This window comes from Takifugu rubripes, chromosome 20 (genome assembly GCF_901000725.2).
Source record: "Takifugu rubripes chromosome 20, fTakRub1.2, whole genome shotgun sequence".
NCBI classification, from domain to species: Eukaryota; Metazoa; Chordata; class Actinopteri; order Tetraodontiformes; family Tetraodontidae; genus Takifugu; species Takifugu rubripes.
In genome coordinates, this window is record NC_042304.1 from 9775573 (window position 1) to 9793294 (window position 17722).

The 17722-nt window shown below is 48.5% G+C and overlaps 1 protein-coding gene across 1 annotated transcript in view; it reads right to left on the bottom strand.

The window, feature by feature from the left end:
• obscna (obscurin, cytoskeletal calmodulin and titin-interacting RhoGEF a) overlaps positions 1-17722 on the bottom strand; it is a 29418-nt gene that overhangs the window by 9687 nt on the left and 2009 nt on the right. The window contains exons 7-51 of the mRNA XM_029828417.1: positions 17410-17679; positions 17069-17335; positions 16685-16948; positions 16313-16579; positions 15925-16194; positions 15585-15851; positions 15250-15516; positions 14879-15151; positions 14546-14809; positions 14152-14418; positions 13812-14078; positions 13331-13600; positions 12940-13206; positions 12590-12865; positions 12243-12509; positions 11724-11990; positions 11375-11641; positions 11033-11299; positions 10690-10956; positions 10339-10605; positions 9993-10259; positions 9638-9907; positions 9174-9449; positions 8829-9086; positions 8487-8753; positions 8137-8403; positions 7780-8046; positions 7417-7683; positions 6985-7251; positions 6631-6897; positions 6221-6487; positions 5872-6138; positions 5484-5750; positions 5111-5377; positions 4551-4817; positions 2432-4465; positions 1915-1981; positions 1723-1820; positions 1520-1629; positions 1247-1447; positions 1081-1163; positions 796-960; positions 544-703; positions 374-469; positions 86-250 (exon numbers count right to left, since the gene is read on the bottom strand). Coding sequence (XP_029684277.1) covers positions 86-250; positions 374-469; positions 544-703; positions 796-960; positions 1081-1163; positions 1247-1447; positions 1520-1629; positions 1723-1820; positions 1915-1981; positions 2432-4465; positions 4551-4817; positions 5111-5377; positions 5484-5750; positions 5872-6138; positions 6221-6487; positions 6631-6897; positions 6985-7251; positions 7417-7683; positions 7780-8046; positions 8137-8403; positions 8487-8753; positions 8829-9086; positions 9174-9449; positions 9638-9907; positions 9993-10259; positions 10339-10605; positions 10690-10956; positions 11033-11299; positions 11375-11641; positions 11724-11990; positions 12243-12509; positions 12590-12865; positions 12940-13206; positions 13331-13600; positions 13812-14078; positions 14152-14418; positions 14546-14809; positions 14879-15151; positions 15250-15516; positions 15585-15851; positions 15925-16194; positions 16313-16579; positions 16685-16948; positions 17069-17335; positions 17410-17679 — 12545 coding nt within the window. The remainder of the gene's footprint in view (positions 1-85; positions 251-373; positions 470-543; positions 704-795; positions 961-1080; positions 1164-1246; positions 1448-1519; positions 1630-1722; positions 1821-1914; positions 1982-2431; positions 4466-4550; positions 4818-5110; positions 5378-5483; positions 5751-5871; positions 6139-6220; positions 6488-6630; positions 6898-6984; positions 7252-7416; positions 7684-7779; positions 8047-8136; positions 8404-8486; positions 8754-8828; positions 9087-9173; positions 9450-9637; positions 9908-9992; positions 10260-10338; positions 10606-10689; positions 10957-11032; positions 11300-11374; positions 11642-11723; positions 11991-12242; positions 12510-12589; positions 12866-12939; positions 13207-13330; positions 13601-13811; positions 14079-14151; positions 14419-14545; positions 14810-14878; positions 15152-15249; positions 15517-15584; positions 15852-15924; positions 16195-16312; positions 16580-16684; positions 16949-17068; positions 17336-17409; positions 17680-17722) is intronic.

Here is a 17722-nt window from a genome sequence, read left to right on the forward strand (position 1 = left end):
TTTAATTATTCATTGCCTTAAATAAAGGGCTGCACACACAGGTTGTCTGGAGATGTAGAAACACCTGTCAAACATGTGCACTCACCTGTCTCACAGGCTCTCCCAAAGCCGTCAGGGGAGCCGGGTAATTCTCGATGAGGGACACCTGGTGCAGGTTGTCAGACCTCCAGGGCAGAGAGGACATCATGGAGAAAGACTTTTCCAACAGACAGCAACTTTGGCCACTTTTGGCTTTGTTCTTGATTAACTCCTGCCAGTAGGAGTCTCAGCATTAGAGTTACATCAAAATCTGAACAATCTGAACACTGAGGAAAACAATAACAATTTTATAGCAACATAATAAATGACATTGTCAAATAAATGTGGTGCTGACCTTCAACAATGCTTGGTAAGTTTGGATCCTCTCCACTGGCTGCTGTATGAAGGTTAGAACATCCATAGCAGGAGCCGCTGAAGATTCTGCTGACTCCTGAAGTACACAGAAACACATTAACATAATGTTCCCAAGTGTTTATACTAAACACATGTTGGTAAACACATTACTTTGAAATACTGCTGTACGGCCTTGTCAGCGATGCAGGCCTCTGCCTGTGCTTGTCCCACCATGTAGTGAAGGTACTTCTCAAAGTTCTCGGCGTGTGAGATCAGGAGCATGGCTACATCATCATCTGTGGTGCACTCTCGCAGACCAGGAAGGATCGATCTGCCGGGACACGTGATGAGGTCACAGGAGGTGGAATGTGTCCTTCACGGCTTTGACCTCCATTTATCGGTGGATGTGTGGGTGTGTGTTACCTCTCGTGCAGGCACACGATGTCTTTGATATTCCTGAAAATCATCTCTTTCTGGTTGAGGATGTTGACAGAAACATGGCGGCTAGAGTCCAAATAATGGAGCTGCAAGGTCTTCATCTCCTTTACAAACTCCTCCTCTCCATCAATCAGGCCCTGAATCAGTTGGCTAAAGACATACGTGGCACAGAGTGGCACAAAACAAGCCATAAACACAGTTATATACGTAGCTCACAATAGTTGTAACCATATAAATGGCGATAAGAGCTGACATCAGCAGGTTACAGACCTGAGGGATCGCCTGTACTCTTCACCTGTTGATCCAATTCCATCAAGATCTTCTGCTTGTGGTCTTAACTGTGGGAAGGTCTCCTGTACATGAGATTAAACATCTTGTTTTTCATTAAACGTTTCATTTGTTTTACTGAAATAGAGATAAAAATGACAGGCCTGACCTTTCTCTTCTTCTCCAGGTACGCCGGACAGACCCACCCCTGTCGAGCAGGGTTGGTTTTGGTGGGTTTGGTTCTCACCAGCCATCTCTCAGGATGAAAAGCATCCAAGACCTCCACAAACTGGCCCTCCTTCAGGACAACGCTGTCCTTATTTCCGCCCTCTGAGCTGCAGTCGGCTCGCGTCACGTACATTTCAAAAGTCTGCAGCGAGAAAACGGGACAGCTGCTTTCATGGAAACAGCAACCTTTATTCGTTATTGTCTAAAAATATACCTCTTGTCTGTCTTCTTCCCCTTCGGATTCTGATCCAGACACGGTGCTGGTTAAGGGAGTGTGTGCGCGGTGGTGTTTAGGTGATGCCGTCCTCAATCTATCTTCATGATCTTAAATCAGCGAAGAACAGTTCAGACATAAGAACTCCTGAACGGGTCGTACATGATGAAAAACAACAGTGAATTTAAATCAACAATTCCGACCTTTTACTTTCAAATGCTTTAGAGTTTGTGGGGGAGTTATTTGTTCTTTATCCTCTTTTGGCAGCACACGATCAGCTGCATTTGCCTGTTTTGCTTCCCTGTAATAGTGTTCGCATTTGACAGTCGAGAGAAGTTAAATCAGCACAATCTGCAGCTGGGAAAGCAGATTCTGAATAAAAAAGTGTCTCTGACCTCAGTACAGGCGCGTCAACAGGCTCCATCACATCCGGAGCTGTGTCGTAATCAGAGGGACTGGACACTGTCACAAAAAGACAACCATGAGTAAATCTGTGCAGCATTCCTACTCCCAGAGTCAAATGTCACATCTGAAAAAGGCTTCATCAGTGCTGAACCCTGGATTGAGGATGGAGATCCATGAGCCATGAGACAGTAGGTCACGTTTGGGATTTGCTGATCGTCCTACCTGAGCATCACTTGAGTCTGCCTCCAAGATGCGTACACACACACAAACAAGACATTTCAACATTAAGATAATCACAACTCCAGTTTGTTGGAGTGTTCTGGCAATAGTATTTGTATGTTGATAAATAAAGAAGAACCTAAATTATAGAAGCCATCTGAAGAGTTTGAGGAGCGGGGGTGTTAAGAGTGTAATTCCCGAATGCTGCCCCCAGAGGGCGGTAGTGATACTCTGGAGGGATCGCAGCTGGTCCATAGTCACAGATCATAGTGAAAGTAGGTTACTCACTGGAACTGGCAGCGAGGAGTGAAGCTCTCCTCTCTTGCAGCCTCATGGGGGTGTCCTGCTGCTCTGTCAGGTTGTAGGCCTCCCACAGCGACACGTTTACACTCTCGACGTAACTTTCAGTGCCGGTTTGACCCTGGGCTTGAGCAAGGTGCTGATTTTGCAGTGGGGATTTGGGCTGGCTGTCAGACTTTGGCTGGGCGAGTTGAAGAGGGGTTATGGCTGCAAGTGGTGGGTGCACTGGTTTCTGGAGTGGTTTCTGAGGCTGCACTACCGTTATGTTGCCATTGTAGGAGGCGATGCCGAACTTATTCACAGCCTCGCACGTATAAACGCCGCTGTCGGCAGAGCCGAGGTTTTTAATGACCAGCGAGCACGCGCCAGCCTCTGTGGTCTCCATGCAGCATCGATGGTCACTCACGATGGAGTGTCCGTTTTTCAGCCAGCGCACCGTGGTTGGATTTCCCTCCACAACACAGAGTAGAGTGAGTGTGCTCTGAAGATCTGCACTCTGGTTCTTAAACACCTCTTTGAAGACCGGTCGCATGTCTTTGCGGGTTTTGTAGCCTTTGAATGCAGCCTGAATCTTGACCGCTGCCCCCTGTAGCTCTGGTTCATCATCCAGTGTGGCATCCTCTGGTGGGTTGGTGGTGAAGCCTTGGTCTGGGGGCTGGATGTCTACAGGCAGCTCGCTCAAGGCCTCCATGAAGGTTTCATCTTCAGAAATGTAGAGCAAAGGAATGTCTTCTGCTTGTTTTGTCACATGTTGCTCCTCTTCCCTTCTCAGTGGCCGCACTGCCAGCTTTGTTTCCTGCTCAGGTTCTTTAATAATGGGCTTCACCAGCTGTTTTAGCGACTGTTTGGTGTTTGTGTCATTGTCTGAAACCTTTGCAGGTTGCTTAAACTGCTCAGGTATCTCAGTTACCCACTGCTCGCTCTCAAAGTTTGGTTTCTCTTCAGCCTCCTTTTTCAGAGACACTGATTTGTTAACTAACCGATCATCCACTTTCACTTGCTGATCATCCTGTTCTGTCTCTGTGTCCCTGGAATGTTGCTTTTCCATCCCTGACCTCGCTTTGCTTTTTAGCCTGGTGGGAGGTTTTGGAGGAGCGTGTTCAACCTGATTTGCCAAAGTTTTGTCTAATTTTTCTTGTGACTTTTGTCCTGTTTTCTCCTTTTGGGAAACTGTGGTTGACAATCCTTGTTTCACCTGGTTTCTCTGTTCAAGGCCTTCTTCGGAAACCTCTAAAGCTTTTTCTGGCTGGAAAAGATCCATGTTGGGTTGTTGATTCTCTAATGTTAACCTCCCTCTTGATCTCACTGGTGGTTTAAAAGACTCCTCTGTTTTGTCACCTTCTTTTTGTACGGCTGATCTTGCTTCTTGTTGCTTCAAAGGGCCTCTTACATCATCTTGATCTTCTTTTCCAGGCATTTCTTCTTGGAAAGCTGGACTCGGTCTCTTTGTGTCCACTTTATTTTCCTTCTCTGAAGGCTTTGCTGGTTGTTTTGGGATCACTTCACCTTCATCTTCATTTTGCAGACATACAAATGACCGTCTCTTTTGTTCCAACACCACCTCTGGCTGCTCAGCCAGGACCAATTTCTCTAAGATGGTTGCTGGTTGTTCTGCTTCAATAAAAACATCTTTCTCTCTTTTCTTCTTTGCCTCACCCACCAATTCCTTTTTAATATCAGTTAGTTTTGTAAACTTATCGAAATTCTTGGCTTCATCTTTCTCCAGATTAAATTCCTCTGCCCGTGTTCCATTCTTTAGAACGCCCAAGTCTTTCTCCTCAGACCTTGCAGGTGTTCCCTTTAGCTCTTCTTTCCTGTCCTTCACCACAGACTGATTTTTGTCCAAAGTCAAAATTGCATCTTTTTCCAGACTTGTTATTGATGCTTTCCTGTTGGATCTCTTTTTGGGCTCTGGAGGAACAGGTCTCACATTTTCTGCAGGAGTAGATGCTTTGAGAGGTTTGGCTACAGTCTGAGAGACGATCACTGGAGGCTCTTCCTTTGCTGGAGGCGGCTGGATCTCTACTTAAAAGATTTTGTTTTAATTAGAAATGTGTAGTGAATGTTGGACAAAACAAAAGTACTCGACATTTGAGGGTGCACACACCTTTCACAGACACAGTTGCAGAGGTCTCTGCACTTCCTGTCTGGCATGTGTAGACTCCACTGTCTTCAGGTTTGAGCTCCTGGATGTTCAGCTGAAGAAGGCAGCCCTCCTGCTTCAGCTCATACTTCCTGCCGGCTCTCAGTGGTATCCTGTTCTTCTTCCACTGTACTCTCACCCCAGGCTTAGACAGCTCACAGCAGAGAGAGGCTGCACTTCCTTCCTCAGCCTCCACACTTTGTAATTGGCTGATGAAGTATGGAGGGAGCTCTGTGCAAGATGCAATGAGCAGAAGGAAACAGTACTGAGGACAATTGTGGAAAAAGGAAGTAAAATGAGAATGTGATCTCAAAATAATGACCTAATCTGACATCACATGACATAATCTGGAGGTTATGTGATCATCCAGACCCCACATAACTAGCTTTACACATCTTAGGATCCAAGAAGATTTAGATAAGGACCATTATATGGAAAGGACGATTTAGACTCTCAAAAAGGAGGTACTTTAAAAGCCAACAGTGTGACAGCAGCCTTTCACTACAATATTGTCAGACACACACCTTTCACTGCCACAGTTGCACTTGTCTCTGCATTTCCTGCATGGCATGAGTAGCTGCCGCTGTCTTCAGGTATGAGTTCATTGATCTGCAGCTGGAGGAGGCAGCCCTCCTGCTTCATCTCGTACTTCCTGCCGGCTCTCAGCGGTGTCCTGTTCTTCTTCCACTGCACCGACGCTCCAGGTTTGGACAGCTCACAGCACAGAGAGGCCGAGCTGCCCTCCTCAACCTCCAAGCTTTGTAAGGACTTCTTGAAGAACGGCGGGAGCTCTTAAAAATGAGTGCAGATTTGTGAAAAGTAATCCTGGTAATCGCTACTGACTTGCTCAAAACCTAAGCAAAAATAAAAAAATGTTTTCTGATTTTCCATACACACCTCTCACTGCCAAAGTTGCACTTGTCCCCGCTTTTCCTGCGTGACATGAGTAGCTGCCACTGTCCTCCAGTTTGAGATCCTTGATCTGCAGCTCAGTGAGGCAGCCATCTTGCTTCATCTCGTACTTCCTACCGGCTCTCAGTGCCATCTCATTCTTCTTCCACTGCACGGACGCTCCAGGTTTAGACAGCTCGCAGCACAGGGAAACGGTCGCGCCCTCCTCGGCCTTCACGCTTTGCAGGGTTTTTTTGAAGAAAGGAGGGAGCTCTGGAACGTTTGGTGAGAATTGCCTTGAGTATTTGAACCCCAGCCTGGCCAAATTGTGAAGTCTCAACAATCACCGGGTTGTTCATAAGCTGGTTGTATTCTTATTACCAACATCACACACCTTTCACAGACACAGTTGCAGAGGTCTCTGCACTTCCTGTCTGGCATGTGTAGACTCCACTGTCTTCAGGTTTGAGCTCCTGGATGTTCAGCTGAAGAAGGCAGCCCTCCTGCTTCAGCTCACACCTCCTGCCGGCTCTCAGTGGTATCCTGTTCTTCTTCCACTGTACTCTCACCCCAGGCTTAGACAGCTCACAGCAGAGAGAGGCTGCACTTCCCTCCTCAGCCTCCACACTTTGTAATTGGCTGATGAAGTATGGAGGGAGCTCTGTGCAAGATGCAATGAGCAGAAGGAAACAGAACTGAGGACCATCACAGAAAACACACATGTAACACCCACTTGTACACACCTTTCACTGCCACAGTTGCAGTCGTCACCACACTGTCTGCATGGCATGAGTAGCTGCCGCTGTCTTCAGGTATGAGTTCATTGATCTGCAGCTGGAGGAGGCAGCCCTCCTGCTTCATCTCGTACTTCCTGCCGGCTCTCAGCAGTATCCTGTTCTTCGTCCACTGCACCGACGCTCCAGGTTTGGACAGCTCACAGCGCAGAGAGGCCGAGCTGCCCTCCTCGACCTCCAAGCTTTCTAAGGACTTCTTGAAGAATGGTGGGAGCTCTTGGAAATGAGTGCAGATTGGAAAATGTAATTATCTCAGAGTAACATGTGCTGTAGGTGGAAGTGAAGTATCAACTGAGTAGAGGTTGTAATAATTTGTCCGTACACACTATTGTGTACATCAACCTGTCGAACATACACACCTCTAACGGACAACGTTGCACTCGTCTCTGCACCTCCTGCATGGCATAAGTAGCTGCCGCTGTCCCCAGGTATGAGATCCTTGATGTGTAGCTGGAGGAGGCAGCCATCCTGCTTCATCTCGTACTTCCTGTTAGCTCTGAGTTGGAGACTGTTCTTCTTCCACTGCACTGACACTCCAGGTTTGGACAGTTCACAACACAGAGTGACCGCCCCACCCTCCTCAGCCTCTACACTCTGTAAGTCAGAGCTGAAGAATACTGCACGCTCTGTTGATGAGCACAGGTCGGGAAAAATACATCATTAGATATTGAGCGAGAGCAGGATATTCGAGGAATAATATAGGCTAAGCTCACCTTTTACTGTCACAACTGCAGTGCTCTCTAACATTTCAGCTTGGCACGAGTAGCTGCCGCTGTCCTCAGGTATGAGATCACGGATCAGCAGCTGGAGGATGCAGCCCTCCTGCTTCATCTCGTACTTCCTGCCGGCTCTCAGCGGTATCCTGTTCTTCTTCCACTGCACCGATACTCCGGGTTTAGACAGCTCGCAGCACAGAGAGGCTGCACCTCCCTCATCTGCCTCCACATTTATCAAGTCTTTCTTAAAGAATGGAGGAACCTCTGGGAAACCATACAAATAAAAACTGATTACAATGTCCTGAGAGGCAGAAAGCCCTGTTTACAAATATGATGTTAGGACCGGTATAAGGCTAAGATTGACAGACATGCTCAGAACATCACCTAGTAACACACTTCTAACAAAAATGGCTTGCCAAGCATACCCACCTGTCACTGACACGGTTGCAGTTGTTTCTGCATCTCCTGCATGACAGGAGTAGCTGCCACTGTCTTCTGGCTTGAGCCCGTTGATCTGAAGCTGTAGGATGCAGCCGTCCTGCTTAATTTCATACTTCCTGCTGGATCTCAGCACCAGCTTGTTCTTCTTCCACTGTACTGATACGCCAGGCTTGGACAACACACAGGAAAGGGAGGCAGCTCCTCCTTCCTCCACCTTCACACTCTGCAAACCCTCTTTGAAAAATGGTGGTAACGCTGTAGGAAATAAAATGGTAGCAGTATCATGTACAATCATTTTAAACCTTTATCAGCAAGTCATGAAATAATAGCCCTTTCTCTAAATGAACAAACCTTTCACTGACACTACTGCAGCTGTCTCTGCACTTCCTGCATGACAGGAGTAGCTGCCGTTGTCCTCAAGAGTGAGTTCCCCGATGTTGAGCTGGTGCAGACAGCCGCCGTGCTTCATGTCATACTTCCTGCTGGATCTCAGCACCACCTTGTTCTTCTTCCATTGCACAGCCACTCCAGGCTTAGACAACTCACATCTCAAGGCCAGTGTGCCTCCCTCATTAGCCGTCACATTCTGCAAACATTCTGTGAAAATTGGCGGGAGTTCTGGAGAGACAGGATGGTCGGACACGAAGGATGACAATATGTATAAATAATGTTTCTGCTGAACACTTGACAAATTGGCAACTCCCGAACCTTTTACAGACAATGATGCACTTGTCTCTGCACTTTCTGTGTGACATGAGTAGCTGCCGCTGTCCTCAGGTATGAGATCACGGATCTGCAGCTGGAGGAGGCAGCCCTCCTGCTTCATCTCGTACTTCCTGCCGGCTCTCAGCGGTATCCTGTTCCTCTTCCACTGCACTGCCACTCCGGGTTTGGACAGCTCACAGCACAGAGAGGCCGAGCTGCCCTCCTCGACCCCCAAATTTCTTAATTCTTTCTTGAAGAATGGAGGGAGCTCTTTGAAAAGTCATTCAGAATGACAATAACATTTATTACTTATTAGTTTAGCGATACTACCGGGGAGTCACAGGACAGAATACCTTTCACCGTCACGGTCGCTGTGGTCTCTGCATTTCCTGCTTGACATGAGTAGCTGCCGCTGTCTTCAGGTTTCAGATCCCAGACGTGAAGCTGGAGGAAACAGCCATCCTCTTTTATTTCATGCTTTCTGCTCGATCTCAGAGGAAGTCTGTCCTTTTTCCAGTGAATCGGCACTCCAAGTTTGGACAGTTCGCAGCACAGAAAGACGGACCCGCCCTCCTCCACCTCCACACTCTGCAGGCCTTCTTGGAAGAACGGCGGACGCTCTGAGACAGAGAGGATGGGAACTGTTAAAAGAAGATTCTGTGAAGTTAGCAGACGAGTTGAAAGCATCTCTTCACCTGTCACGGTAAGCCTGGCACTGCTCTGGACATCCCCAGTATCACAGGAGTAGATACCAGCATTTTCAGGATCTGCATCATGGATAAGTAGAAGGTTGACTTTTCCCTCCTTGCGCGTCTCATATTTATCACCATTTCGCAGGGGGACATGATTGCATTTCCAAGTAACCGGAGAGGTGAGATCAGTGGTCACACAGGACAAAATTGCTGTCTCTCCTTCCATGATGACAACATCTCTGGGCTTCTCCTCAAATAAAACTAGAATTGCAAATGAAATTCAGACTTCTACAGTCAAACGAAAGCATGACAGCTAATAATTCTACATTATTTTATTACTTTGCTCACCTTTGGGCTTTGGAACAACCAGAAGATGGGCTGATGTCCTCTCCTCCCCAACCACAAATGCCACAGTGCCCGTCTCCTCGGGTGTCGTCATGGCGAGGACCAGCCGATGCTGACGACCCTGGCACATCATCTGGTTCATTTCGTTCCTCTGTAAGGGGCTAGAGCCGAGCCACCAGACCCCCTCGGCCTCTGCGTGAGTCAGCTCACATACAAACGTGGCATCTTGGCCCGCTGTCACAGTGATATCCTGTAGCGCTGTAAGAATCCGCACGCGCTCTGTGGAGGAAGAGGAGGCTATATACAGCTGGTAGTTTAGAACTGGAGATGGAATGAGATGTTTTCTTGTTTTTTTTTACAGAAAGGTGTGAGCCCATGCTCGCCATTTTAGTCATGCTGTATTCTTCACGTTGACAGAATTAACAAAATACAACTGATGGTAAAAGTGGCTGGAAATATTCACCCACCTCTCACAACCAGCTTAGCAGTGGTCTTCTTGCCTCTGCTGATACAGCAGAACTCTCCAGCATCCTCCAGTTGCAGTTTCCTGATCTCTAAGGAGTGTCTGGTGCCTTCCTTCTTTAAAATGTAGCGTCCTCCATCCTCTAACACAATGTTGTCCTTCTTCCAAGTCACAGGGACATTAGCACTGGAAACTTCACAAGAGAGAAGCACGGGTTTTCCTTCCATCACAGCTTGGCTCTCCAGCTCCTTCTCAAAGTACACGGATGCTGCCGCTGGTTAAGGAAGAGACAGGAAAAGTGTGACAAAACTTCAGGACTGAAAACAGCCAGATGAGCAACGGAATAAAGAGTTGAATACCTCTGACGTTTACTTCAGCCGTTGTCTTTTGCTCCCCAAAGATGCAGCTGTACTCTCCGACATCCTCGGGCTGGATGTTTCTGATGTGCATCTCGGCTATATTCCCTCCGAGTGTCATCTGATAGCGACCTCCTTGACAGAGCTCATTTTCAGACTTAAACCACTGCACAGGCACGCCGGTCCTGGATAGCTCACAGCGCAGGGACACGTTGCCGCCCTCTGGAGCCTCCTGGTTCTTCAGACCCGTCTTGAAAGAGAGGGGGATTGCTGGGAAAAAATGTGTTTGTTACCTGATCTGTTCATGAAAGATGATTAAAGAACAAATGAGTGTATGGCTCTCCCTTACGTGTTACTGTGATGTTGGCTGAGGTTTTAACGTCACCATAGTTGCAGCTGTAAAGTCCACTGTCCACCAACTGTGTGTTTTTGATGGTCAGCTCCATGATGCTGTTTCGATTCCTAATTTGATACTTGAAGTTGTTCTGAAGCTGCTCTTGTCCTTTCCTCCACTGCGCAGCAAGGCCAGGCTTGGACAGCTCACAGCTCAGTGTCACACTCTTCTCCTCCTCCACCTGCTGGCTCCTTAACTTTGTCTTGAACATGATGGGAGGAGCTATGAGAACAATAACACAGGGTTATTTTCTGATAGAACATGCTTGTAGATGTTCTTAAGCCCCATATGAGCTTTTTATCTGACCTCTGACAGTGAGCTCAGCTGTCGATTGGCTGTCACTGGTCTTACAGGTATACTTCCCAGCATCGCTCTCCTCTATGTTGTTGATTGTCAGTTGACTGAGACGGCCTTCTAGCTTCATCTCATATTTGTACCCAGGTTTAAGGACGACTCTTCCTTTCCTCCAGTCCACTGGGGCTCCGGGTTTGGAGAGCTCACAGTTGAAAACAGCACTATCTCCCTCCTTCACTACCAAGTTCTCCATCTCTTGTTTGAAGGTTATAGGTAATGCTGAGAACAATGACAATACATTTCAGAAAACTGCTTATTTTCCACTTCTAAAACAGAGCTGGAGCCATAAACCTACCTCTCACTTTAATCTCAGCCGCCGTGACAGCTGTACCAACAGAACAGCTGTACTCCCCACCATCCGCAAGAGTCACTCCCCTTATCGACATCTCTGCCGCTCTACCCTCTTGTCTCATCTGATATTTTTCTCCCTCCTGGAGGAGCTGAGCCTCTTTCCTCCACTCCACCGGAACTCCGGCTTTAGAAAGCTCGCAGCGGAGCGTCACAGAACCCTCCTCCACAACTTCCTGGTTCTTCAACTTTTGCTTGAAAGTGATTGGGATTGCTGACGGGGGCATAAAGTCAATGAGACGTGCAGATTTCCAGTATACTGACGCGGTTTTAATGTGATGACTCTCACCAGTGATGATGATGGTGGCAGAAGATTTGACTTCAGCACAAACACAGCTGTATGTGCCGCTGTCCTCAGGCTGGCTCTTCCTAATGACAAGCTCCAGCATGGAGCCACTCTGTTTCATCCGGTATTTCTCTCCGTCGCTCAACACTTTCTCTCCTTTCTTCCACTCTATTGAAGCGCCTGCTTTTGAGATCTCACAGCGAAGTTTGACTTCGTTGCCTTCCTGCACCTGAATGTTTTTCAGCTCTTGGAGGAATCTGATGGGCCACTCTGGAAAAACCCAAGAGACGTGAAGCATAAACAGCCATGACTGACAGGGCCAGGGTGTAAACAAAGGTGTGTAACAACTCACCTTTTACAGTGATCACGGCTCTCGTTGCCTGTTCTCCACACACACAGCTGTACTCTCCGCCGTCGCTGACACTGAGGTCGAGGATCTTCATCTCCACCTGCAGCTCTTTTTTCCTCACCTGATATTTGTCTCCATGCTTTAGCAGCTCTCCTCCTCTCCTCCACTCCACCGAAGAAGCAGCTTTGCTGAGCTCACAGTGCAGAATCACGCTGTTGCCCTCCATCACTTCCTGGTTGATGAGAGGCCGTCTGAAAGTCGGTGGTAAGCCTGTCAAAAACACGCAATAGAAGAGTTAAACACGATGCATTTACCCAGTAACTGCAAATGAAATAGATACGTTCTCTTCCATTGATTCATTTACATTTACAGTACCTCTTTCTGCTCTACTGCTTTTAAAGTATCCCATAAAACCAATAGTAAGCTAAATAGCGTAACATTACTAAAGTAGGATTTATATATAATAAATAATATTATAATAAACAGATTTATTTCAAATTGCTTTTTAATGTGACGTCTCACCATGAACAGTGAGCTCAGCGGTTGATTGGCTGTCATTGGTCTTGCAGGTGTATTTCCCAGCATCACTCTCCTCCACACAGTTGATCAACAGCTTTACAAAACAGCCTTCCTGCTTCATCTCAAACTTCTCTCCTGGTGTCAGGACGACTCGTCCTTTCCTCCATTCCGCCTGAGCTCCGGGTCTGGAGAGCTCGCCACAGAGAACCCCGCTGTCCCCTTCCTTCACCGCTATGTTCTGGACTCCTCGTTTAAATGTCACAGGGAGTGCTGGTGCAGGGATATTTAAAATTTGTTATCGATGCATTCATCTGTCAGCAAAGCAGGTGGTTTGGCTGCTGTGAACTTACCCTTCACTCTGACTTCAGCTGAGGTTTTCTCGTCTCCGGCGATACAGCTGTACCTCCCTGCGTCCTCTGCCTGGACACTGTGGACGGTCAGCTGAGCCGTCTTCCCTTCCACCTTCATCTGATACTTTCCTGGGCACATCCCTTCAGACAGCACCTGGGCATCTCTCTTCCACTGCACTAGCACCCCTTTCTTCGACAGCTCGCAGCTCAGGCTGACGCTGCTCCCTTCCTCAGCGTCCTGACTCTTCAGGCTCACTTTAAATGTAGCTGGAACAGCTGTAGGAACAAACAAGGTTATTTACAGTCATTTACAGGTGGGTGCTGCTGAATGCTTCACGTAGGGAACATACCAACAACTTTAACAGTAGCCTTTGTCCGCTGATCCCGACACGCGCAGGTGTAGACGCCGCTGTCCTCCGGATCGACGTCTCGGATGGTCAACTCCAGGGTCGTCTCCCTCTGCCTAATGTGGTACTTGTCCCCATTTTCTAAAAGATCTCCAGCACGTCTCCATTCCACCGGGATGCCAGGCTTGGAGATCTCACAGTACAGCGTGATATTGTTGCCTTCCTCCACTTGTACATTTTTTAGCTTCTGTTTGAAGGTGACAGGAAGAGCTGAAAAACACAGCGACATCACTACAAATCAACCCACGTGTGTTGTGGCTGGACCTTTAAAAATGACTTCAGTTATAACAACTGATAGCAGGGATCTTAGTGAGAGCACATGAGAACTCTCTACCGTTAACAGTCAGAGTTGCAGTGGTCTCTACGGTTCCACAGACGCATGTGTAAATATTGCTGTCATCAGGTTTTGCATCCAAGATCCGCAGCTCCAACAGAGTGTCTCTCTGCCGCATCTGATACTTCTCTCCACCTCTGATGACCTCATCGCCTCTCTTCATCCATTCCACGCTGTGGCCCACTTTTGACAGCTCACAGCGGAAAACCGCGACGTTGCCTTCCTCGATCTGCACGTTCTTCAGCTTCTGCTTGAAGGTGACTGGGAGGGCTGGTACCAATATGGAGACATTAGCAACAACTTAGCTGTTTTGGACCTTTCCCCCAATTTTTCTATTTTTTTAATATCTGTGATTCTCAGAGGTTTCTAAGAAAAATATAAGTTAAACATCAGATCAAAACAGGTGCAAGCACTTCAAACATAAGTGTGATAATACCACTTTTTGGATTAACGTGGAGCCAAACTCAACATCTTATCCTACCGGTGATTTTGACATTGGCTGACGTCTTCTGGTCGGCGCACACGCAGCTGTACACTCCGCTGTCCTCGGGCACTGGCTTCCATATAAGGAGCTCTAAGGTGGTCTCTCTTCGCCTTATCTGGAACCTGACCCCATTCTTTAACGGCTCGTCTCCTTTCCTCCATTCTACTGGAATTCCAGGTTTGGACAGCTCACAGCGGAGGACAACGTTGCTTCCCTCCTGCGCTTGAATATTCCTCAGCTGCTGTGTGAATGTGGTGGGGATAGCTGCAAGACAAGTCACTGTGGACTCATTGTGGGGTGTCATTAGGTGCGTTAAAGAAAGAAATGAATCTCATACCATGAACTTTGAGGCTGGCTGTAGTGCGGTGATCTCTGCACTGACAGGTGTATTCCCCTGAGTCTTCGGGATGAAGGTTTTGAATGGTCAGAGAGATGACAGTCTTCCTCTGTTTCATTAAGTATTTATCTCCGGGCCTGATGCTCTCATAACCTTTATTCCAGAGGAAATGGATGCCAGGCAGAGAGTATTCGCAGGTCAGAGTTAAAGTTTCTCCCTCCCTGGCCTCCACACTCTTCAGAGGCTGTGTGAACTCTGCTGGGATGGCTAAAATAGGAAAAAAAAACAACCATTTAATGCTGTGGATTTCTATAGTCTCACATCTATCTGATGTTTAAGGAAGGGCACTAGAAGGCAGAAGTGGTTCTGCAGTTCCAGTCAGTTTCCGCTATACCTTTGACAGTTACCACAGCCCTGGTTGAAACTGAGCCGGCGCTGCACTCATAGACTCCGCCATCGTTGCGGCCAACCTCCCGGATTGTCAGCCGGGCCTCACAGCCAGACCGACTGGTGAAATACCTCGAGGAGTTCCACATCAGGCAGCCATCTTTGTACCATCGGATGTGACACGGTTTGGAGGTCAGGCAAGACAAAATCAAGCCACCTCCTTCGATGGCCTCACAGTCTTCCAGCGCTTTAATGATGGTGGGACGCCTCTCTGGAAATACGTGTAAATAAGCGCAATTCAGATCGAAACAATCAGACAAAAGCTGCTGGAGAGTCTCACCTCTGACGAGCAGCGAGGCGTATGATCTTTTATCCCCTGCAGAAAATGAAATAGTGCCGGTGTCTTTGCGGGCAAGCTGCCTGAACGTCAGGACATGGTACCCTCCAGCCAACAACTGGATCTCATTGAGTTCATTGGTGTATAACAGAGTCTCGTCCAGATACCATTTGACATCGCTGTAGTCGCTGGGGCAGATTCTACACCGGAACGTGACCGTGTCACCCTCGAGACACTCGACATCCTCTAACTCATCCAGGATGAACACCGTCTGACCTGATAGCAACACAGAAAAGAGTGCGTATTTCAACATTTCAACACGAATCCATCCGGGGGAGGACCATGGCGTATTGCTGTAAGGCGGCCGGTCTCACCCTGCACGGTCAGCTGCGCTCGGCTTTGCATGGTGCCAACATCACATATGTAAATGTCGGTGTCGGATTTCTCCAGGCTGTTGATTGTCAGCGACAGCATCACTCCCTTCTGTCTGATGACATACTTCCTGCTGGACCTCAGTTCCAACATGCCCTTCAGCCATTTCACCCGCTTGGCTGGACGCCTGGTCTCGCACTCCAGGGTCACTTTGGCCTTTTCTTCGGCCCGTGAGTCCTTCAGCTCCATCGCGAAGGTATGCTGGAGTTCTGACAGGAGGTTTGGAATGAGGCATAACTGTAAAACCAAAGAAGACCACAGTGTTGCAGGAATCTACCTCTGATCTCCACTTTGGCCCGTGAAGCGACGCCATCTGCCTCGCAGCAGTAATCTCCAGAGTCCCTGATCGTTGCGTTCCTGATCACCAGCTTCGCCTGGTTCTTCGCAACACTCATCTCATACTTTGGGCTCTGCCGGATCAAATGGCCATTTTTCAGCCACCGAATGGTGACGTCCGTCTTGGTGATCTCACAGCTCAGCTCAGCGTCCTCGCCCGGCACTGCCTTGACGTTAAGTAGATCTCTGAAGATGTGAACGGGTTTTTCTAAAAGACAGGAGATGAATTTTATGCCCAAAATTCACTTGATTCCTTTTTCCTGTGAGAGCCAAATATTTACCTTTAACAAAAAGCATGGTCCTACATGTGAGGTCTTTTATTGTGAAGACGATGTCTCCAGCGTCGCTCAGCAGTGCATCCTTTATAGCCAGCCTGTACCTGCGGCCGTTGTTGACCACCTGGACGTGGCCGTCGGTATCCACGACCTGGCCGTTTATCGTCCAGCGGGGCTGATCGTCAACATCGTGGGAGAGGTGGCAATCGAACGTGCAATTCTCCCCTTCCAGGACCGACACAGTCTTCAGACGCTGCACTATCGTGATGTGTAAGTCTGTGGATGTAAATTAGACAGAAGCAAAAAGGGAATCTTTGTGATTCTACACTTCCAAAAGAAGAAAGTGCATTTATTCCATCAGCGAGTGACCAAGAGCTGCTCTGGAATCACTCACCGTGGACAGTGACTTTAGCCTTGGTCTGACTGGTGCCGAGGTCGCACGTGTACTGTCCCGCGTCGTCTTTGCTCAGGGAGTGGATGATCAGTGCCAGGGTTTTGCCAAACTGCAGAAGCTCATGTTTATCATCAGGGGTCAACACGAAACCATCTTTCCTCCATACAGGGGTCGCTGTCTCCTTGGAGATTTCACAGTGCAGACAAACATCCCCTTGTTCTTCTCCTACAGCGTCCTCCAGAGACTTCAGGAACACAGCCGGTCGCTCTGGAGTCAAGATCCACCAAAAACATTCCTAACCATGTGCACAATTCTCAGAAACAACTGCACAAATCTGACCAGGTAAAGGCTGGTACTCATACACCTGCTGACCTTTGACCTTTAACAAGGCGCTCTCAGACAGGAGACCTGCTTTGAAGGTGACCCTGCCCACTTGTGGACGCAGCTTCTTGATTGTGAGGCTGTGCATGGTGCCCATGTGCTGGATCCTGTTGATGGCGTTGGAATAGAGGCGGACGTTGTTGAGGAGCCACTCAGCGTTGGCGACCACGAAGTTCAGCTCGCATGAGAAGGTGGCGCAGCCGTCCTCCTCCACCTCCACTGGCTCAAGGTGCTTAACCAGCTTCAGTGTTCGCACTATGATAAAAGGGGGAAAAAAGGATCTAGTTGACAAAGCTGACCCCCCCCCCCCCCCCCCCACACACACACACACACACACACACACACACACACACACACAGGCCACGTTCCTCCTACCTTCCACCTTAACCTGTGCGGTGCTCTGTGAACCGCCAGCAACACAGCGGTATTGTCCTGAATCCATCCCTGTCAGGCCGTGAATGGTCAGCTCGGCTCGGTGTCCTTCCCTCTTCATGCTGTACTTGTTTGAGGTTTTCAGCGCCGTGCGGCCTTTAAACCACCGCACCACCCTGGGAGAGGGCATAAACCCGCAGCTCAGGGTGGCAGAGCTGTTCTCCTTCGCGTCAGTATCTTCCAAAGGGTGGGACACCTGCAGGGGTCTCTCTGCATTTAAAGAGGAGGCGCCGATCAAGACTGAACCGATCAAACTGTACGTGGTTGTTTCCCGGGAAACTCACCCTTTACAGTCAGTTGAGCAGTGGAACGACTCTTTCCAGCCACAAAGACCACAGGGCCGCACATGGAGCTCTCAGTGGAGGTCAGACAGAGGCTGTGGACGGTGCCCTTCCTGTTGATGTTCACCGCAGCACTGGGCTCTAGGACCTCTCCATTCAGGGTCCATCTGGGTGGTCTTCCTGATTTTAGGCTGGTCTCCACCTGGAACAGTGCTGGCTCCGGCTCCATCACCTCCACAGAGCTCATTCCTCGCACTATGCTGATAGCCTGCTCTACATGTACAGCCACAACACACATCACCTCTGCTGACACGAA